General features: G+C 42.6%; 1 protein-coding gene across 5 annotated transcripts in view; it reads left to right on the plus strand.

Moving 5' to 3' along the window:
- Positions 1-23799, plus strand: part of grik1a (glutamate receptor, ionotropic, kainate 1a) — a 34972-nt gene that overhangs the window by 5173 nt on the left and 6000 nt on the right. For 3 of the 5 annotated variants that reach the window (XM_035179233.2, XM_035179235.2, XM_035179234.2), the window contains exons 2-15: positions 6216-6383; positions 7255-7512; positions 9012-9193; positions 9760-9813; positions 10100-10270; positions 10979-11122; positions 13019-13126; positions 13368-13412; positions 17135-17251; positions 17581-17784; positions 18657-18880; positions 18959-19077; positions 20748-20965; positions 22797-23022. In XM_035179233.2, coding sequence (XP_035035124.1) covers positions 6216-6383; positions 7255-7512; positions 9012-9193; positions 9760-9813; positions 10100-10270; positions 10979-11122; positions 13019-13126; positions 13368-13412; positions 17135-17251; positions 17581-17784; positions 18657-18880; positions 18959-19077; positions 20748-20965; positions 22797-23022 — 2238 coding nt within the window. The remainder of the gene's footprint in view (positions 1-6215; positions 6384-7254; positions 7513-9011; positions 9194-9759; positions 9814-10099; positions 10271-10978; positions 11123-13018; positions 13127-13367; positions 13413-17134; positions 17252-17580; positions 17785-18656; positions 18881-18958; positions 19078-20747; positions 20966-22796; positions 23023-23799) is intronic. The other 2 variants (XM_035179236.2, XM_035179237.2) reach the window with 1 other exon arrangement.

Below are 23799 nucleotides of genomic sequence, written 5' to 3' on the forward strand. Positions count from 1 at the left end.
GACTGCGTTTCTGCCTTGTTTGCCCATTTGTACGTCTGCCTTGATTTGTAGTCGGGAACCAAAATGTTTCCTGTGCTTTTCTTTTCACAAGCAGAACAACAGGGTGCAGTGACAAGTCCTGTCATTTAGTTTGACATCCGAGACCCCTTATTTCACCGGCCAAAAACGCATTTCCTCCCGCCTGCAGACACTTCACCTCTCCAGAGAGCCCGGCCACGGACAGACACTGATGGCAGTCATTTCTGGAGAAGGCAGGGTTCTCATCCTCGTTCACAGCTTTAACAAAGATCCATATCTCTGTCTCGTGTGCTGACTTTAAATTTTGGAAAGAGTCTGCATTTGACTTTGCATTTAGGCAAAGCTGGAAGCAGGTTGCTGTTTTTGCCCCGTCTGTGTGTGCAAATTAAGTAAAAAGCCGATCACTCAAAGGTCAAAGCTCCACATCAACAAAAACATGATCCGAAAATGTTATATTTTTCAAGATATCTCTGCAAACACTAGAGCTCATATTGATCAGACGATGATCCCTCATCCTATGACGTCATGTGATAAGTGACATGAAAATAATGTCATGCATATTTCAAAAGTGCATTTTTTGTAGGCACATTTACATCTTATTGGGGTTAAGACATTGAAAAGTATTCGATATTTTATCATATGGGGAGAAACGGCGTGATCATGACATCACTATTAATGCATTAACTTTTGCAACTAATGAGATTAAACACACAATCTACAGCTTTGTTCGATGAACCGATCAATCGTCATTATATGTATTTAAATAAAACAGAAAAGAGTTAGCATTGCCTGATACATCGTGTTTGTGTATCCTTCCTCCTTCGCTTCTCATTTTTTAGTTGAAAATATGAACAACATTGGAAAATGTGGATGAAATAATTAGGACTAAAAACCTTATGTTCCTTTTTGGCTCTCAGTCATCAATTAGTATTTGTTTCTGCAGCAGTGTGTTTGTTTTAATGACAAGAAAGTATGTGCAAGTAAGGACAAGCTGAGATATCGGCTACAACATAGAAAGTCTATGGTCGGCACATGTTGTTATTGGCAAGTTAAATATATATATTTTTTTAAAAGAGAAATGTCAAATCCTCCGGTGCATCACTTCATCAAAACACATAAAGCTAATCTCCTGTTTTGCTCTCTGGACTGTGACCTTTATAAGGAAGAGATGCATCATATTGTTAAATACCCCGAATATATAAATCCCCACTGAGGCAAATGGAAAAATAGATTTTGTAAGTTTGCACTCATCCTCAATTTGACCATAACAAGCTGCCCTGTGTTTTAAACGAAGCAGCGTCTGTGTATCTTGAGTGGGTTTGTGTTTTGTGCAGATCAACTCTACCTGCAAACCCCAGTTGCATGTTAAAAGGCATTTACAGCGTCCTGCGGGTCCTCTGAAACCTCCAGCACTCATTTATGCTTTCTCGTGGAGCAGATGGGTGAGTTCCTCAGGCATATTAGTCCTCATTATTTGGGAATGAATGAACACCTTTAGTGCTCGGAGGTACGTTCATTCATTCGCGAGGGGGGGGGGGGACACCTTGTTTGAAAAGAAATGTCACTTTTATGATGTCGGGAGTCACAACGCACAGCAGAGTTCAAGCTGCTCGGTGAGAAGGGCTAAAACATGACTAATTAAATAGTAAAGAGAGGGATGAGTGATGTAAGACTCTCCCGAACACACACACACACACACACACACACACACACACACACACACACACACACACACACACACACACACACACACACACACACACACACACACACACACACTTGTACCTCTGGACTGAAGGATGAACTGACGTCACAAAACTTGTTTTTAGCCACAACTCGAGGATTAATTCACTAATTATGACCCAAAAAAGCACACAAATTTTCAGTAGAATATAAAAAGAGATGATATTGTAAATCTAAAAGTCCAAAGGTCAACTCCACTGTGGCATCATCATGTTCTGCATATGCACTTAATACCTTTTATTCCATATTTGCACCATACAGTAAATAAAGATGGAGAACAGGTCTCCACTTCTTTCCGTTGAAGCCAAATCATCCCCAAAATCATTTTTTTCGACATGTGCTTTTTAGTTTGGTCCATGTCCCATCCACTAACATGGAGGAGGTGGGCTTTATGACCTCTACTTCACTTTTGGGGAGCCGTCTTGTCGTCCATCTTTATATTCAGTCTGTCCTCTGGACCCTCTAAGCTTTAATTCTTGTTTTTCTGTTTCCTCCGCAGCAGACAGAAGCTCATCCTGAACATATTCACATTTTACTTTCACAGTTTTCCTCCCATTTACAGATGCGTGCTCGGTAATTACAGCGATTGCAGAAGAAAATTCATTTTCCTGTTAATAGCATAATGGGTTTTTGATTATAATTGCTAATAAGCTGCTGTTTCATTAGCAGGGATTTTATTTACGACCCGGACATCTTCTGAGTGCTTGTATACAAATTAATATTCCTTAAGCACGCACAGAAAAAAACCCAGAGATGTGATTTTGTGGGAGTGACGTGTCTCAGACATTGATTTTGATGCCCGGCTCAGACACTGTATCGGGTTTGTCATCAAGCTCGTGTTCAAAGAAGTGCACACGTGTTAATTAACCTGCGTTCTGCTGATCTCGTGCACAGCACTTGACCAGCAGCTGTTAGAGTCCATAAAAGCCCGTTCTGCCTCTGCCTCTCATATTATAGTGTCTCCTTATATGCGGTTGACGATTAATCAAGTTGAGTTCATTATCCGCCTCTTGTGATGACCCAATAATTCAATTCCAATAATGCCTCCAACAACTACCCTGGACTTTTTATCACTGCCTGTTTGTGGAAAGGGATTTAATTCAGAGCACCAATTAAATTGCAGAACCCTGAAGCAGCCGGGTGTGTAAAAACCAGCGCAGTAGAAAGTCGGAGCTATTGATTAATGAAGCAAGTGGATCAAATGACTTCTCCCAGAGACATTAATGTCCCCTCATTGTCTTCACTTACTTCATTATGTTTATAGACAAATGATGTCAACATACAGACGTTGTGGAGGTTGAAAGTTATAATAAGACGAAAGTTTGAATGGAGGTGTTGTCATGTAGCAACTTCAACTCTTTTCTATAGCAACATCTTTATTTAAGATATTATCTACAGATTCTATGAAGCTTTCTTTCTGCATCATCTTCAGCATCATTGTCCTGATATGAACATGATTCTTTAAGAATGTCTTGAGGGAATTTCTTTAAAATTTGATAAAAAGTTTGACTGAGGACTGATCTGATTAGATGTTGATGGTCAAAGTTCAAAGTCGATTTGACCTCGTAAAGACCTCATTGCGTTCATTAATCCCAATCGAGGTAAAAGTTTGAAATAATCGTGATATTATTTTGTGGTCAAGATCTTACATTCAAAGAACACATGAAGGATTTTGGAATTTCCTCCACATTTTCACCAGTTTCAATTTGGACTCCATCGTGAACTGATGCAATATCAGAGGTCAAAGGTCACAGTGACCTCATGTTATTGTGACTGCATGTCAGGGACTGAAACTGACCCTGGTTGGTGGAGACGTACAACCACAGGTCGCTAGTTTTAGTTTGTACATCGTGACGCAGGAGCTACAAAAGGAAATGGTTTAACATCCCATTCAACATCAAGAGCACAAACGTATCTGTGTCATGCTGAAGAAACCAACCTATTTAAACAATACTTGATTCTTGTGTCTCAAGTATGTTCTGAACTTCCTGGAAGCTTCTTTTATTTTTTCACTTTCACACAAGAGCAGTTCCGTGACTTTAAATTCATCTCGCCTCTAAGTCCACACTTCACGTCCTCTGCACCTCGACGACAGGATGTTGATGTGGAGTTTTCAGCATCGTTTCTTCAAAGTCCTGCTGACAGTCGTGTGTGTGTGTGTGTGTGTGTGTGTGTGTGTGTGTGTGTGTGTGTGTGTGTGTGTGTGTGTGTGTGTGTGTGTGTGTGTGTGTGTGTGTGTGTGTGTGTGTGTGTGTGTGTGTGTGGCGCCCATATTGTAAAAGTAGGAGCAGTTTCAGAGGAGCTACCTTTGAATCAGTGGTTTTCACTTTTACTTTCATGCACAACGTTTTTTACAATATGCTTCAGAGAAAACTGGTGATTGTTCATCTTCCAGCTCCTAATAGTCATCTTCATTTCACATGCTTCTGTGGGAATTCCACATGAACTCTCCTGCTCGGGATATTCAAGCTGGAGACACTGAAACTACAAATATTACTTTTTATCGGGGACATAACATGTTTATGTCTTTGTTTACGACGGGGAGATTTGGCTTGCGTAAAAAAGGAACTGTGTGAAAATGACCTCGTAAAAGTCGGGCTGCACAGAACATTTGGTGTAATTTTATCTTGTGCAGATGGTTCGGCTGTTTATAGAATAAATATAGAAGTATGTCGTTGGCCTTATCTGTTTTACTGTCGACCGATCTGGAGCCAGACTGTCTCTGTGACTCCTCTTCGTCCACGGCTTCTCTGAATGGTGTTAAGGTTTATGAAGTACGTTAGGTATACTGTATATTGTTGTAGTACTTTCTAATACGGGGTTACAAGTTTTATCTATAAGCCTTTATTAATTATTAATGAAAAAATCAATGTGACTGTTTATCCTGCTTGATCATCGACCTTCTACAAAAGAGCTGCAGACGATTAACGTCTCAGTAACTTCCTATTTCAGACTTGATGAATAAAACCGACTGGCGTCAAAGGTGAACCTTGATCGCCCCCTGGTGGCTGTCTGCATTATAAGTCGTAAAACCTCACCTCCTCCATGTTAGCAAATGGGATCTGGTCAAAGTACATGTTACATTTTTTTTTTCTTTCATAATAGGTAGTTCTTATCACATGTTGTGTTTTCATGTGTGTTCATGTTTTTATTAATGGGGTGAAACATCATGATTGACAGCTGAGATTGACTAATGATTGGTCGAATGCATGTATACGATATTTACCTCCGCCAAGGAAGTTTTGTTTGTTTCTCTGTGAGTTAGAATCATTACACAAAAACTACAGAACAGATTTTCATGAAACTTGGTGGATAGATGATATATGGGTTAAGGAAGAAACCATAACGTTTTGGTGTAGATGCAGGAATTTCTCAGAGAATAATTCATGGATCTTGATGGAAAAGAATCAGGGATATTTAGGGGACTGATATTTATGATTGTGTGCAGTGTGGTGCAGTTCAGGGGACTGTTGATCGACTGAGTGTCATTTCAGTTTAGCTTCTTATCTTTTTTTTTTACAGTGGGAGGAAGTGCAGACGTGTTTTTCCATCTTCAATCACAGTCGGTGTTTTGAAGATTTAAGACTGCAGACGTGATGGTTTAGAAATATTGAAAATATACAAGAATTTATTAACGATGACTTTATGATGTGCAATAAATAAATAGCAAATACCACCGAATGGGATTTTATTTTTTTATAAATCCCAAAAGGAAAATGTAATATTAATGAAGAAGCATCCACAGCATGAACTCGGTGCATCTCAGCAGTTCAGCAGAGTCGTAATGTTTTGGTCCTTCGTTAGTTTTTTTCCTGTTTTTGATAAAATAAAAGCAATTTCATTAGTGCAAGTAGTTTTATGCAGAGTACATATGTACCGGGATGATTAGAAGCGTGTGTGCGTGCCTTGTTTTGAATTTGTCCCGGTCCAACAACCATTTGTTGATTCAAAGTCCAATAACTGGGAGACGTGATTACATATTTCAAAAATTAAACCATTTTCCATTTCCCTTATTATTCATTCAGCTGCTCTCGGAGGTTGTTTTATCCACGGTGCTTTTAAAACATGCCTGATAATGCACTTCATGTTTTCACTTTGCTTTAATGTGCCTCGGTGTGAAGAGCTCTAATTGAGAGGGAGGGTACTCGGGTTTATCAGCTCCGAGTTTGTGTGTACATGCATATTACTGCACAATGAGGTGGAAGCACTAACAGTAAAAATGACTTGTCTTCAGTGACCAGTGGAAATAGAGCAAGCGTTGTTTTTCAATGTTTTTATGACGGGTTTTTGCGAGACATGGTTTTTATCAAAGGACGCAGAATCTTTCCAGCCCACACAGAAGCACAGTTTCCATCAATTAAAGATCTGTTATCACCGACGCTGCCGCAGAGTGGGTAGTGACGCTTGTTATTAAATCCTCGTCTGAGACCAGCTTTGTGTTTCTCCACGTGCAGGTGGGATTTTTGAGACCCGGGAGAGTGAGCTGGTCAGCATGGACGAGCTGGCGTTCAAGTTCGCCGTGAACAACATAAACCGTAACAAGACGCTGATGCCCAACACCACGCTCACCTACGACATCCAGAGGATCAACATCTTCGATGGATTCGAGGCTTCGCGGAGAGGTACCAAATAAAACACACTTACCTTTAAATAAATTGCTTATAACACATTATAATGTAGCAGGTGTAGATACAGTGTATGAGTCCTCTAGTGGGTGCACATGTGGAGGCTGTGTGTAGATTAGTACTGTGAATTAATAAACGCCTACTAATATCCTCACAGGTGCAAATCAATAAGAAGGTACATCTTAGTTAGGGATCAATTTCATCTCTCAAACTGATGTATTCATTTATGTTTTTGTTAAGTTTATAATTTAGTAAACAAAGTATATGTTGTATTTTAATACTAAGAGTGATGGATTCACTGAAGCTTGACAAATTTAGCAAAAAGTTAAATATTAAATTTAAAGTAAAAGTAATAAAGTACTTAAGTAAATGTGAATTATAATTAGGAGAATGTAATTAAAGCATTAAAAGTTTAAGTCGTCATTATGCAGACAAATGCCTCCCATGACTTTAACATAGTTTTTTTTCTTTTTTATGAAAAATCAATTTAACACAAAATTATCAATATTAAACAACTGACTGAAACTAAAGGTGCTTTAAGAAAATAAAACACTTAATACTTAAAATATTGCCTGAAAGGATTTTCTTAATACTCAAGTGAAGTACTGGTGCCTTCAAATTTGTACTTAAGTGCAGTACTTAAATTGTACTTCTTTATATTTAACCAGTGGTAAAAAGGAAATATACTTCAGTTAACCTCAAATCCAAATGACCCTTAAAACCACGCTACAGTTAACGTTACTCAAGTGAGGAGGTGGAGGTGAATATGGTTTATCATGTAATTTGGTTGTGAAAGTATCAGATCGACCTAAATCCCACAGCCTTGTGATCATTGAACTTCTGACTCTGAGTCGTTCTCCTCCTCCAGTGTGTGACCAGCTGGCTCTCGGGGTGGTGGCGGTGTTCGGCCCCTCCCACAGCTCCTCGGTCAGCGCCGTCCAGTCCATCTGCAACGCCCTGGAGGTCCCGCACATCCAGACCCGCTGGAAACACCCGTCAGTGGACAACAAAGACACGTTCTTCATCAACCTGTTCCCCGAGTACACCGCCATCGCCAGGGCCATCCTGGACGTGGTCACGTTCTTCAAGTGGAGGAAGCTGACGGTGGTCTACGAGGACAGCACAGGTATCGGGCCCCTTGTTTTATCATCATCTGTATATGTTGGTGTTGATTTTATTCCCCAGTGCATGGCTGGATATCAACAATAACACTGCATGACATTTGAAGTGAGGAAACGATGGGGAGAAGAAGTCAAACGTGCAGCCTTTGTGTTTTCCTTAATATATTCATATGTCGCGGTTCTAATTACTCACAAGATGCACAATCCTGCCGTCCGTCACCATCCTCCTCCTCCTCATGCTGGCTGCTGAACCCAATCTGCTGCAGGGCACCGGCCCCTCATATCAATCAGCTGCCAGCGTTCCTGCCCTCGGACTTGAAACCGCTGAGATCCCAACCACAACCCTGACGCCCTCCAAATCCAGCAGCGTCCCACAGAGAGTTCGAGAGAGCACGACTTGGAGGAGTGTGAAACCGCTGCAGCTGAAATGTCATAGTTTATGGATTTCTTCCTTTTCATGCTTTTTTATTTTTGATCAGAAATGTACTCTTTTTAAATGTCACCGAAGGCACACACCTGCACAATTTACACACTGTAACGCACACACACACACACACACTTACACACACACAGGTACAGAGTCTTATGTGCACGGGCTGCACGATAAAGGTGTTTGTTTGTCTTTGAGGAGATTAAAACACAAAGAAGAAGATGCCAGAAGATAAGCGAGAAGTTAAGAGTCATTCAAGCACGTGCTGAATTGTCCTTGAGCAAGACATTGAACCGTTGCCATCCATCCATCCATCCATCCATCCATCCATCCATCCATCCATCCATCCATCCATCCATCCATCCATCCATCCATCCAACCTTTGAGGGTCACAGGGGGAAGTGGGGCCAAGCTGAGACATGACGAGGTACATCCTGAACATTAGCTGCTTTCAGACATCCACTGAGATCCTCTTGAGATCCTCTGGACATTCTCCAGAGAGGCTCTATGTGCGAACACAAATGTCCGACTGAGAGGCTCCGGATTTTCTGCGGCCGGCCCCTGGTAAAAAGTCAGCAGAGTGTCCGAAGGGGCCGATGTGAGAACACAGCAGGAGGTCCTCCCCAGGAGTCACAGCAAGCGAGTGGGCGATGATGTTTCTAACACGCGACAGACGCAAAATGAAGAAAGAAAATAAATATCTCAGGATGAAAAAGAGGAGCCACACGTGTAGAAGACACTGACGAAGATGTGAAGAGGGCTGTTACTGATGAGAGCTGATGCCGGTGTCGATGTGCTGTAAACAAAAACATGTGATATCCACCACCTCTGTGTTGAGGGGAGAATCTCTTGCTGCTGTGTTTTACATGTGTGAAAGGCAAACTCCAGAGAAAGTCCAGACCCAATTCCGCCGACATTCTCCGACGGTCAGGTTTGACACCGGCCAATTTAGAGTCTCCATGTCTTTGGACTGTTGGAGGAAGCTGGAGCTCTTCTCCTGTCTCTGCCTCTCCCCTTGTTGAACAAACGTGTCAGAGGAGAAAACTCAAAGGTCCGACTGTGCTTCTCTTCCAGGTCTGATGCGGATGCAGGAGTTGATCAAAGCTCCTGCGAAGCTCAACCTGAAGATCAAGATCCGGCAGCTCACGCCGGGCAACCAGGACGCCCGGCCGCTGCTCAAGGAGCTGAAGAAAGACAAGGAGTTCTTCATCCTCTTCGACTGCTCCTATCGAATGGCTGCGGAGCTCCTCAAGCAGGTTTGCACGAAGATTTATCTCAGCAACTTTTTAGTTCCACGGATTTACAACATGTTTATGCGTCTTCGGGGACGACACGTTTCACGATTCCTGCAACACAAAGTCTTTTTATGTCGCAGTAAATCTTACGGAGCCTATTACCTTGTTTACTAAGGCTTTCATTGTGATTTAAATAGGAGCCATTAAAGGACATGATAAAGAGAAGTTGTTGAATAGGCTCTTCAGGATGAAATAGCACTTCCTCTTAAGTGTCAGGATTTTAAATGGTGCTCAACTCATTCTCCTTCAGTGGCTGATTTATGACATTAACAGACATTTGATATTTTTTTTTTGTCATTGTAAAAAGAGACAATTAGAAAGGATTAAACTTAAATGAAGCTTTTTATTTATTCAGCTGCTAAGTGAAATTTATCAATATTTTGAGTGCTTTACTTATTAGTGCAAAGTGGCTCCCTTCACTCAATATAATATAAAATAATGCAAAAGAGAAATGACGCTGCAGAGAAACTCCACAATGTGGCCGGACATTTTCCTTAAACGTTTAATTTCCTCTTTTCATTTTGCAGCTTTCATCAATGGGCATGATGACGGAGTACTACCATTTCTTCTTCACAACTTTGGTGAGTCAGGAAAATGTGCGACTGTTGTTTCACGGGAGATAATAAGAGACATGTTTGCGTGTAACAGTAAAACCGAGCTCGTCGTCTGGGAGCTCGTTTGTCCTCTAACGGGCTTCGTAAATTCACGGCTACAAATGTTGACGTGATTCATCAACAGTAAAAAGGCTGAGAACGTGACAGACTGTTTTTATCTCTTTATAAATATATATATATATATATACAGAATCACACTCTGCTCTACCTTCACCACCTGCTCCTCACATCCATCTCCTCTCTCTCTTTGCAGGATCTGTTCGCACTCGACCTGGAGCCGTATCGCTACAGCGGCGTCAACATGACAGGGTTCAGACTGCTGAACATAGACGACCCATGGGTGGCGTCCACCATGGACAAGTGGGCCATGGAGAGACTGCAGGGTCCCAAGCAAGAGATCGGCCTGATGGACGGAGTCATGACTGTAAGTGTCTTGATGTCACCACTTGGGAGGAGGTTAGGTTTTTATTGCCGTTTGTGGGATTGTCAGCAGGATAACGTAAAAACTACTGAACCTATTTTATTGGAACTTTGTGGAAGGGTGTGGTGTGGGCGAAGGGAGACCTTGTTAACTTTTGGAGAGGATTTGACTGGGGGGGAGCAACGGTTTTATGAATTTTTCAATAAATAATAATGAGATCTTAAAGAAAAAACAAGTACAGTGAAGATGACGAAGAGATTCCTCTGGAAAACTCACCTTCCTCCTACGTGGACTTCTGCTTCCGAGAGATGCATGAAAAACCTGCGCTCCTGCTCAGGCAGAACCTGAAAATCAGGGAGGTGGAAGAGGAGGAGCGAGAGGAAGACAAAGAGGTCGATGAAGGGTATCCAGAGGAACTTCCTGATGAGCAGGAGGAAGAGAAAGAGACTGATGAGGAGGGTAGAAGTCAGTCCCGTCAGTGGGCGGGTGTGATTCAGAGCTCTGAGGTGTCAGGCTGAAGATGAAACACAACTGGAATTGGGGGATTGCTGACACACATACACAAAAGACAACAATGTGCAGACAACAGGTTCACACAACGATAATTGTCATTGTTTACTCCTCTATGAATTACTCTATTAATATTTCTTTTCTATGAGATGCCTTGAGCGATTGAAGAAACCCTAACAACGTCTTCCTCCCCCTCCGCAGACAGACGCAGCCTTGATGTACGACGCCGTGTTCATGGTCGCCGTCGCGTCCCAGCGAGCCACTCAGATGACCGTCAGCTCCCTGCAGTGTCACCGCCACAAGCCCTGGCGCTTCGGGCCGCGCTTCATGAACCTCTTCAAAGAGGTCAGTGTGGGTGGAATCTCAGAGGGATCCACAAACCACGTTACATCCGCGGCGATAACTTCACCGCCATGTTTTTCGGATGGCGTTGCTTTTGAAAAGGGGCTTCACAAGCATCTCCCCGCTCAACGCTTCGCCTGTCGAACAACTGTCAGATCGTTTCTCGTGATTTGTTACTTTACGGGTCCCCCTCTGAAAGTACACAACAGGAAAATATATGGTATTTATGTAGTGATGAGCTGGAAGCTTGCGGCCTGCCTCCGCTGTCAGACTGGATGCCTACAGACAGAAATGAGGCCTTTGATGCACGAGTGTTTTGATCTCTTAAGTCTTAAATCCCGCGGACGACCGTTGCCTGCCATGGAGACGGAACATTATCATTCAATCCCTTCACCCCCTCATCTCCCCAACCGCCACCCTGCCCTCCGTCTCTCTCTCTCTCTCTCTCTCTCTCTCTCTCTCTCTCTCTCTCTCTCTTTCTCTCTTTCTTTTGCTTTGCCTCTCCCTCCCTCTCTCGCTCTGCTCCTCCAGCTTTTTTTCGTTTTGTTTTGTTGCCCGCTGCGCGTCCTTTGATGCATCTGTCCTCCTGTGCTATTCATCACCAGATAAGAGGCCTTTTGATTGCAAGCAGCAGTAAAATATCTCACACAGCACTCAATTAAAACCCAATTCTGATGAGAGAGAGAGAGAGAGAGAGAGAGAGAGAGAGAGAGAGAGAGAGAGAGAGAGAACGAAGCTTTCATTTAACAAGCCAAATTAAATACTGGGCACTTTAACCTGTGCATTCTCTCTTTCTTCTGGTGACTGCAGTTAAAAATATTTGGCGTTTCTGTGAGAAAAATGAGCTGAATTAGATTTTTTTTGATCTCTTGTTATTCAGTGTTTATCCTTTCATGAGTGAAAACAGGATTTTAAATCTTAAAAGTGTCAACAGCTGCAAAAACGTATTTTCTGACTGACTTTCCTTCAACAAGTTCATCATGTCTTCACAACATGAAGCGTTTCTTCACTTCAATTTCCTCACGAATTTCTTCTCATCACAAACTCCGCTGTCCAGGATAAGTAGAGCCTGAGAAAAGTTATTTTTCTCAACAAGTGTGCAATTAAAACTTTCTTCTCCTCGAGCCATGTCCATGACTTTGTAACAGCCACAAGCATTTTAACACTTTTTCAGGTTCAAGAGGTTCAAGGGGGACGCTGGTCTGCAGCAGTGCATAAATGTGGGTTCTTACTTAGTGCAGCGTAGCTCTGCTCGTGTCTGCACAGGGATCTCTCCCCTGCTCCATCTCAGACATTATCAAAAGAAGAATTAACTTTTTATTCACATTTGTGCAAGTTATACGAAATAAACCAAAAATAATGAAAATACGCTTCATTAATAAGCATAAAGTTCAATAAAATGTTGATATTTATTACATGAAATGAGGCAGGATAGAAATTTGTTACTTTGTGCAGGATATAAAGCGAAGTTATTTGTTCCGAATGGAACGACACAGTTGTGCAGGAAGAAGGTTCCCGGTTTGAATCCTGGGCCTTACTGTGTTAAAACTGCATGTTCTCACTGTGTGTGAGAGGATTCTCCTGTAAGACATAGGTTGATAGATTAATTGGAGACTCTAAATTGTCTGTAGGTTTGAATGTGAGAATTTCTGTATGTAGGACCTGTGCACATTGTTCTTCGCCTCTCGCCCAATGTCAGCTGCGATTGGCTGATTGATTTCACCACATCCTCCAGTCTTCACCTGACGTGATCCTGTGGCTCTCACAGCCGTCTGGCTTCTCTCTGCCTTCATCACCCACACTTCTCTCTGTTCCCAAAGCTCCACTGAGGCTCGGCGAACACCAATAACTCACACGGCATCTGAGACTCCTCTCTTCCTCTGCCTCTCCTCTCTGCAGGCACAGTGGGACGGACTGACAGGGCACATTGTTCTTAATAAGACAGATGGCCTGAGGAGAGACTTTGATTTGGACATCATCAGCCTCAAAGAGGACGGCACTGCCAGGGTGAGCGCAGAGGCCTCGAATAGCCAATTACACCACTCTCATGCTGCTTCCACACCGGCTGAGTCTTTCCATTAAGGCGTGTGTGTGTGTGTTACTATGTAGATTTTGTTTCCCATTGTCCATCCACACATTAATTGTCTGGTTTTGATTTCATTCATGAATATTAATAACGCTGCAACATCTGATTATTTCTCTCCACGCTGTCTGTGCTTCACGTCGGCCTCCTCACTTTTGTCTAAAGGGTATCATGGACGGCGGAAGTCGCCTCACAAAGAGGTGGATCAAGGTTTGTGCCAGTGCCTCGTTTGGTCCGGGTGTTTGCTCTTTCCTCCTCGTCCTCCCCCCCTCTGCTCTCACTCTGTATGCCTCATGCTCCCCCCGCTCCTTGGCTTGTCAACCTTGTTTCTCTCCACTGATTTTGTGTACAGCACTGCCACGTTCTGTATTTGACATTTTTCCGTTTTTTCCCCGTGTTTGAGTGCAGCCACGGCTCTGACAACTTGTCAGAACTTTTGCAGCAGTAGAAAAGGAAACTCTGAAATCTCTTGGTTTAAGTATAGACACAGCGATTCCTCCGTTTGCAAATCCTGCAGCTTCACTTGGTGTCTTGTTTCTGCAGCAGGTGGCTGTGAGTAATAAGAAGGAAACAAATGATCCTGCAGATCCTTCACTTCTGCACAGACGTGTCAGTCCACTTCCTTTAATGTGCTTCACTCTCACTGCCTCCGTGGAAATGACAGAGGCCGGCAGTGTTTTAATTGCGGCCGAGAGGGATCCAGTTTGCAGAGGAGACGACAGCTTCAAGGATCGAGATTTGTCGTGAGAGGAGCAGATTGGCTTTGTTTTCCTTTGATTGACACACAAGTTCAGTGCTTGCTCCAATTTAGCTGTTAAATATATGCATTTCTCCATTAATTCTGGAAAAAACTCTGTCTGTTTGAGGCTCGTGTATCTGGAGAACTGTTTATGTTATCGGCGTGTCACTTGGCATCTGTATTGTTCAGGGTCAATTTGGTGCAATGTAGACACGTGATTTGTCGATATTAATGCATTTTAAATATGATAAATGAATAAACAGGTGAACAGCTCTTTGAGCAGCTGCAGTGGAGCAGCTTCAGGGCTCTGAGGACTGAGTCCTGCAGTCGGTCTTTACTTGTTGCTCCCTGTATACTGCCAGTGACTTCAGAAAGAAAAGCCATCAACACAAGCCAAACACAGGCAGGTTTAAAACGCTTAAACACAAGCAGTGCACTCGTTAAATCAATCCCAATAAATTAAATCGTTATTCCTTTGTCAAAGTGTAACGGCAAAGTCAAACAATAGCTCTGTTCTTGGCTTCATTTAATTTAAACACTTAAATGCCAAATAGTTTGTTTCGCTTTGTTTATCACCTTGAAAATTAATGATGAATAATAGCGTTGAAGAGTGTTGACTTCATTCCTCCCGTCAGACCGACACTTCCTCTTCTCCTTCGTCAGGCAGACGGGATGTGAAGTCAGACGGCAGCTGTCAAGGTGCAGAAGCAGTGATTTATACTGTAATTTTAATTCCATTCAGTGCTTTTAGCCCTGGAAACCGTCGCCTCAGAGGGAAAACCACATCAGTAGGAAAAAAAAATGAATTATCAGTCCGTAGCACTCGTGTTAGTTCTTGGGCACTGGAGTGTTAAATACTCTCTGAAGAGCACGATGGGACTAAACAAAGTGAAAGTCTCCGGGGGAATAAATTATTTTCTCTTAAAGTTGTTGACTTTCCAGAAATACGTTTTTTCCTCTTCCCCTCTCAGCTCTCTTGGCCCGGCTCCCTGTGTCTGCTGCTCGGCGGTAACGCTCTTCCAGGCCGATTTGGTTCTGGATGGAGAAGCGCTTTAGGATTCACAGATAACAATAAACTCCCAGCGCATGAGAGAGAGAATCGCTGTCAGTTTTTATAGCACACTTTGTTGTCGGGAGCTTCGCTGGTGCGCACGATAAATTTGCAGGGATGGCACAGTAAATCCATGACTGAGGGATTTAGAAGATGATGACTGGATGCCATGCAGTTGTCCTGGGTTGTATTTTAGCCTTGATTTCATTGGCTCGGCCAGTTTTATAACTTAAACTTCAGTCTGTATAATCGTGCAGGTGATATTTCACACAGAGGAGGATATTTCCCAAAATAGTAACAGTTCTACAACATGAGCTCGATTACGTGAAGCTGCAGAGGCTGGAACCAGTCCTCCGAAAAATATTGTTCTTACTTTGTCCATTTATCTTTGAGATTGAGGACAATACAATTAATTAAGTCCAGCCCCATTCACTGTGTTGCTCATCTGCTGTGTCCAGAGATAAGACAGATTTATGGACTCCTGCAAAGAGGGGACCCCTCGCAAAAGTACCACAGAGGAGATATAATGTGCTTTTAGCGAGTTTATAAGTGAGAGCGTTTTCTATCCGTGTGACCGGGCGAACAGGGGAAGATAATGAGGAGTGAAAAGCATGTTATCTCCTCCGATAGGTAATCCCACACGGCTCTTTCTGGTAAAAATAAACTATGAAAAATAAAGATTGCACCTCAGCTTCGTTTAATAAGAGGAACCGATTCGCTCGGCCCCTCTTCCCCTGACGTGCACGCTGCTGCTTCTGACTAAAAATACACGCTCATTACCTCATGTTCACAGACTGAGCAGCAGAAGTAGGAAATCTGCTCTCGCTCGCTTGTGTCGCTTCAGCTCTGCTAACGATGAACCCTGATCGTTTAATGCCCTTAACTCTATCGCATCAGCGTCGTGAGCCCACTTGACGTTTGCTCGGCTTTTAACCAGTGAGGAGATTTGAAAGGGTCAAAAATCCAGCTGCCAGACGCCCTGCCCTAATCTGCTAACTGTCCGGATTATACCGGCTCGTCCGATTGAACCGGACACTCTCAGTCGCTCTTACTGTGGCGGCGCGGAGGTCAAACGCCAATGTTGTCTTCTGTTTACCCCTGATCCTGCTCTTCCTCCCTCAAACTGTCCCTGCCTGTGTGATTTCTAACTACTCATCATCGTACTGAAGTAGAGCTGCTCAATCTTTCTGTAAGGAATTTGCCTTTTGGGGTTCATGGTGTCGTAAGCGGGCCGAGTGTCCGTCTTCAGTTGGCGGCAAAGTCCGACTAGCAACATGAGACTCGAGTCTACGAACGCATTTTTTCACAACTTGCGACATTTTGCCTGATTAACAACCATCCACATGTGAATGCAGATAAATTTAAAAGTCGGCCACTGATGCTGCTCCTCTCCACGCCCACTGTTCTGTGATTGGTCAAACTAGAAACATTCACATTCATTCACAGTAGGCATCTGTTTATTGAGATTATGTGCAACTAAACCTAATTTGATCATTTGATTGATGTATTATCACATAAGAGCCAAATAAGAAAACCCTCATAACAATACGTTTGGCATTTAGCTTAAAAAATTACAGACGTATTAAAAATTGTGAATTGATCCGGTTAAAATATAATAAAATATAGAGGCCACCAGAAGCCAATGTAAAGCAATAGTTCATCAGAAAGAAATGTTTCCCCACACACACACACACTTTTATTGTTTAGACTCTTTATATTGACTCTACATAAAATTAAGTTTTCGGCGCTTTGCCCAGAATCATCAGAGCAAAGCCGAGCGAAAGGGAAATGAACAGTGAACGGAGCAGAAGGTTGAAAAGGAGCCAGGAGGAGTCGGGTCTTTTTTAACCTTTACACTTCTGTTCGACGAATCAGAAAATACGATTAATGTGAAAAGAGTATTGGAGCAGTTTCAAGTTTCCCGTCAAGACTTCAAGTCTCTGGTATGAAAAATAATTAGAATATTCAATCAGCTTCTTCCCGTTAACAGCAGCAAGTGCTAGAGATGATACAAACATGGCTTTAATCAAAGTCCTCCATGGTGACTCCAGTAGCTGGTGTCAAACGTAACCTCCTGTGGTCCTGATCAAAGCAGGAAATGCGCTTCAATACATCTGAGGCCCTGCTCGCTGTTCTCTCCAGATCGCTGTGTGGAACTCGTACAAGGGGATGAACCTGACGGAGAAGTCCAGCAGAGACAAGAATAACAACGTGACCGACTCTCTGGCCAACAGGACCCTCATCGTCACCACGATTCTGGTGAGGAGGAGGAGGGAGGAGGAGGAGGGAGGAGGGAGGTTACACAGAGGGCAGCACGGAGAGGAGGAGGAAGAGGAGGACATATGGGGATGGGTAGAGTGCAGATAGAAGGACATAAGAGGAAGATGCACTTAGAGAAGAGAGGGAAACAATAAGTGGTGTTGAGCTGTGGAAAACGGTTGCTAAGGATTAGAAAATAACACATATTTCAAGCTTAATTTTCGCAATTCACCTGCTTCTAACTGATGTTTAGAGACAAATTGTAACATCCTCTGTCTCTAACATGTGTTTCGTATGGATTTAAGTTCAGCGTGTTCTTTGCTGTGCAGGAAAATCCATATGTGATGTATAAAAAGTCCGACAAGGAGCTCATTGGCAACGATCGTTTCGAGGGCTACTGTCTGGACCTGCTCAAAGAGCTCTCCAACATCCTGGGTTTCACGTACGAGGTCAGACTGGTGGCTGATGGGAAATACGGCGCCCAGAATGACAAGGGAGAGTGGAACGGGATGGTCCGAGAGCTCATCGACCACGTGAGTTCACAGTTAAAAACGAAATGTATGATATCTTCATCTGAAATGAGATAGAGTCAAAGTTATCTTTAAGTACTTAAAGGGGAATTCCAGCAATTTCCAACTGGACCATATGTTTATTATTGTAGATGTGTAAATGAATGGTTCTTACAAATACTATTGAAATCAGTCCAGTAGATTGTCCTGTGGGGCAACTGCGACAGTCCACTAAAAAGTACCTTTTATTACTTATTTTATTCTAATCTTTATTCAAGGAAATGGTATTTCTGCTTGAGCTCAAACTGTGCGCTCACACTCTGATATTTTGTTGCTTGGACAGATTTCCCCTGCGCTCCGGCTCCAGCTCTTCTCCTCGCGCTCACACTGCTCTTAAAACTGAAAGACCACGCTCTTGAATACAGATTAGAAAAAAACATCTATTCCCATTAGTCATCTCTCTGGAAAAATGAAGACAAACTGTGATTTCACTGAACTGACACATAATCGAGAGAAAAGTTGTCTGTTATTGAGTTTGCAGGTGGTAACAGATCCAGTTTGAGAGCAATGTCTTTATAGAGCAGTAGATTCAGGAGCGACAGTTTAATCAATGGTCGTTTGCACCTGTTGCAGCCTCGGGCTATAAACTAGTCTATTGGTTATAGGTAATGAATGAAAACACTGAAATTCGTTCACTATGACTGATTAAATGTTCTCTGCTTTGCTCTTATTTACTTAATCACTCGTCCTGCAAATTAAAAATCTCAAATTTCCCTCCGTTAATTAGAGAAGAACATCTTTTAACAAGGTTTAATATTTGCTGTTGGGATATTGATGGTAGTACGATTGTTAGAAACGGAAAACAAATACTTGGACTGTGTCTCTGGGGTTTCCAGGTTGCGGACCTCGCCGTGGCCCCTCTGACCATCACCTACGTCAGAGAGAAGTCCATCGACTTCTCCAAGCCCTTCATGACCTTGGGCATCAGCATCCTGTACCGCAAACCCAACGGCACCAACCCGGGCGTGTTCTCCTTCCTCAATCCGCTGTCTCCGGACATCTGGATGTACGTGCTGCTGGCCTGCACGGGAGTCAGCTGTGTGCTCTTCGTCATCGCCAGGTGAGAGGGCGGACTGGTACCTGTGATGAGAAGAAGAAGAAATGAAATATTCAGTCTTCTTCTTTTGTTGTCTTGCAGGTTTACCCCGTACGAGTGGTACAACCCACATCCGTGCAACCCGTCCTCGACTCTGATACAGAACAATTTCACTTTACTCAACAGTTTCTGGTTTGGCGTCGGAGCGCTCATGCGGCAAGGTATCGAACTCACACTTAAAGAGATTATAATCTGTGTGTTTTTCTTTATTCTAGAGCTTGGCGTTTCAGATCTAGAGCAGGATTTATTGATTTCACATTCAGATTTTGTTCAGCTTTTTTACTCAGTTTTGCTTGTGCTCAGAATACGCTTGCACTCAGATGCTTTGCTGCCTGGACAGATTTCCTGTGCTCCAGCTCTTCTCCTTGAGCTCTTTTTTTCTCCTGCAATTGGATTTTGTTTGTCTAAAAAGTCTGTAAACATTCCCCAACCAATAGAATGCCTGGTGATGACAAATGTAATCATCCTGCCCTTGTTGTGGGAGCTTTACTTGCATTAACCCGCTTGAAGTAACATAATAATCAATATTTTAATATTGACTACTTGTATGTGAACAGGGTTGCTAAAGTAATATAAATGAGTTTGTCCATCCCCTCTAGGATGAAGCCAGGAGCATTTTCTGTTTTATTTCTCCAAAGGAGACTCCCGCTGGTCATGAGGTCAGAAAGAAAAATTTGTTATTGCAAGTTTCAAGTGTTCCCATCGAGCTGTAGAGTCTATTGACGTCTCTGTGCAGCAGTAAAAACTGTCCTGACTTTGAAAACTCTTCTCTAAGCTTTTTATTTCAAAACACCAATATTGGCCTCCTGTATTCTGCCCTCTGCGTTTAGCCTGGATTCAGTCCCCCTGAGTTGCGACCGAACGCTGCGAGCGGAGTCGTGTCGCGGTTCACGTGGACTTGACCTCCCTCCAGGCAGGAGATTTGTGCAGGATCAGTTTGATAAACTGACCGACAACACCACTGCACAACGAAAATGGCAGCGCTGATGAAATGTTGTGATTTTGCTGAAGGCAGGCCACATTTGTCAAGTTTGTCAGCTCCTCAGAAACGCATCGGTTTTGATGAATGACGAGACGAGAGAGTGAAGCTGTTATTGATGAAGCAGGAGCCTCTGCGTTTTCTTCATTTTGATTTCTGATCCGTAAACCAGGTTCCAACTATGTTGTATTTCATATTCCGCATATGTATTTGAGCTTTCTGTGGAACTGCATCCTTAGACACATTAAATGCCTGTTAAACTCGTGAGAATCTGAAGTGTAATTAATCATTTTCACAAACTGAGAAGCTATAAAAATTGGCACAAAACCTGGCACATTAAATGTGGCAACTTCATTCTTCACTTACATTAATCTTTTTTAATTTCCACTTTCTCTGCACAGAGAAGAAAAACATAAATCATGTTACTTATTATAATGTTTCACTTTTATATCTTTTTCAACGTTCACTCAAATTGCTTTATATTTAGATTTCTTTTGTTTGTTACCTTAGTTTCTTTACTTTTCTAATTTTGTTCTGTTCAATTTGCTTTTTTCTTTATTCTTTATTCTGAACATGTTGTGCAGAGGAAGAAAATAATCATATGAAGAGTTGCACAGTTTCATTTTTAAGTTGAGTTAAAAATCCAACTGTATTTGCACCATTTGAACCAGTGTACTTGATATGGAAGAATATTGACGTTTTATTTAAAGAGGATCTACACATACGCAGCCATTGTGCATGATAATATCAACATTGTTCTTCCCCATCCAACCTTAATCCTTAATCTCTCCCTCAAACCTTTACATTTTAAGCTCTTCTTTAACCTTTTGTCCTCTATCACTGCTGTTCCAGGCTCGGAGCTGATGCCTAAGGCTCTGTCCACTCGTATAGTCGGGGGTATCTGGTGGTTCTTCACCTTAATCATCATCTCCTCCTACACGGCCAACTTGGCTGCCTTCCTCACCGTGGAACGAATGGATGCTCCCATTGACTCCGCAGACGACCTGGCCAAGCAGACCAGGATTGAATATGGGGCAGTGAGGGATGGATCCACCATGACCTTCTTCAAGGTAAAAACGCTGGAGGCCCCCGAATGTTCCTTCCTAGAGCCGAGCGGTGTGGATTTTTTTTCTGAGGCCGATGCTTATACTTATATTATGTAGTACAACATTTCTAATACTGAGGAATTGGCTGATATATACTGTATATTAATAGAATTGGCAATAATTCCCAAGATGTCATTATCAAACCCCCATGACCAGGAAATAGATGTTGAGGTTTGATATTTCACTGTTCAAACATACATATATACATACTTTATAAATAAAGAGAAAACACAAACATAAACACATATATATAACTTGAAAATGTAAACATAAATGCACATCTTCTTTATTGTGTAAAATAAAGGTTTTGATATCAGCATTAATATGAACGCCGATACGATCTGTCTCTGAAAGGCTCATATCGGCCAATCATATTAAGTTTAAGTATTTGAATCAATCAAATAATTGTCTTTTATTAAATGCAAGCAGTTAGCATAGGTTTAGGGTGGAGGGCGGGTCGTCCACTAACCAGAACGTTGGCTGTTCGATTCCCAGTCTCCCTCCTTCTGCGTCCTGAAGTGTCCTTGGGCAAGGCACTGAACCCCAAACTGCCTCTGACGAGTGTTCCAGCAGCGTGTGAGTGATGCGATGGACACAGAGCTGCACAGAGGTGCACTGTATGAATGAAACTGTGAAGTGCTTTGAGTGGTTATCGACACCAGTGATGTATAAATACAGATTTATTACATTCCTTTGTTTTGAGTCATCGTAAGCAGAGGAGCACATCATTCTGAAATGAATGTTAACATGTCTAAATATATATAAATATTAAAACTTTTGATGTTTTCTTAAGCTTACAAATGAAAAAAAGACGTCACTCAGGGTCAAGCTGTGTTTTTGTATTCAAGCACCAGATGTGAGTGTGACTCAGTGATTTCCATAAAAACCAGGGTCACGTTAATTCCCTCGACGTCTCATGCATCCTGTATCTCCAGTGAAAAAACACACAACAGTCTAAAGACCGAGGCAGAGAAATGAGCTTTGCTGAAAGGCTGATGCATCAGGAGGGAAGTGGAGACGAAGCCACTCAGGGCCACTCGTTGTTTGCCCTTTGGGGCGTCTGTGCCCAAGATAAACATGTGTTAACTTGTTAGTTTGAATTATATAATGTATCAGTGCCCTGATGTCCTCAGGCAGGCCCTGTCACACCCTGTCCCCCCCCGCCGCCCGCTCTCACTGCATCCTGGTGGCTCAGCGGGATGTGATCCACGAGGGGCTTTATCCTCCCAGATTGCAGCCAGTGATTACGACTAGGAGGAAGCAGGCCGTGTTGATGGCTCGAACAAATTGAATCAGCTGGAGGAGATTTAGAACACAGCTGTCCCATTTTGTGCAAGGAGGCACACACACACACACACACACACACACACACACACACACACACACACACACACACCAAGACACAGTCCCAGTTGTGCACTTACTGTGCATGTGGTTATGATCGAATTTCATACATGATTGCAAAACAATGACTTTGACAACATTTTACAATTATTCAACCTTACACAGTTTTTCCATATTCATTTGTACTTATTAGGTATTGTAGTATTAGTACTTAGTAGTGGTATTCGTACTGTCTTACCTCACTAACTCACCAGCTACTTTATTGGAGCTTCCCTGCAAAGGTTTTTCACAGGATTGTCCTTGTAACCTGTGTGACACTAAATAAGTTGAATCTTAAAAAACCATGAATCTTAAAATACAGTGTAGTACATCGTTTGCGACTATATACGCAGCCATGAACACAGGTCGCATGCATAACACTGCTTAACCCACTTCGGCTCCTTTTTTGCAGAAATCCAAGATCTCCACCTACGAGAAGATGTGGGCGTTCATGAGCAGCAGGAAGAACACGGCGTTGGTGAAGAACAACAAGGACGGCATCACGCGCGTCCTGACCACCGACTACGCCATGCTGATGGAGTCCACCAGCATCGAGTACATAAGCCAGAGAAACTGCAACCTCACACAGATCGGAGGCCTCATAGACTCCAAGGGCTACGGGGTGGGAACGCCTATCGGTAAGAAGAACGAGAAAGAGGTTTACTCTTCACTTCTCCAACAAACACTTGATCCATGAGTGTACAACTTTGTTTTGCTACTGTCGTGGATCAGAAATTAAACAAAAAGTCAAAGAATAGCCAAGACTCTTTAGTTGCTTAGTTTAGAAGTGAAGCTAAAACGTCTCAATCGCCTCCTGGTGGCTGACTACAGTATAGGTCATAATCCTTGCTTCCTCCATGTTAGCAAATGGGACATGAACCAAACTGAAGTCAAAGTGCATGTTAGATAAATGTTTCTCTAAAACGGTTGCTGTCATGTTTTCAGTTTTTCTCGCTTTACTGGTAAATTTGGTTTTAATTTGTTATTTGAGGATATAAAAAGTTTTCATACTTACGACTCACGATGGGTTGAGTGCGTTTTATGGATTGGACCTCGTCAGCGTTCATATGTGAGATATTCTGGCTGAATTTCTGGATCTTTATATTTACAGTCCATGTTATTGATTCATTCTTTTAATTTGAACACACACTGACTCTGAGACACACTGTTTATAACTGTGTAAACTTTCTAGCGTTAACTACTTGTTCTCTGTGGTAGACTGCACCTGTTTAGCCTCTAAGTTAGTCAGGAGAGGCCGTAGACAAGTGTCCTGCACGGATCACATTCATACAAGCACTTCTGAGGATATTACAATGTACCGAAGGCCCTTTGTGACAATTGTGTGACGAGAATCGAATTTAAATACAACCTCCCACAAAGGACCGGCTTTTGTCCCGTAGATACCAACTTCAATT

The sequence above is a fragment of the Hippoglossus stenolepis genome, chromosome 15 (assembly GCF_022539355.2).
Source record: "Hippoglossus stenolepis isolate QCI-W04-F060 chromosome 15, HSTE1.2, whole genome shotgun sequence".
NCBI lineage: Eukaryota > Metazoa > Chordata > Actinopteri > Pleuronectiformes > Pleuronectidae > Hippoglossus > Hippoglossus stenolepis.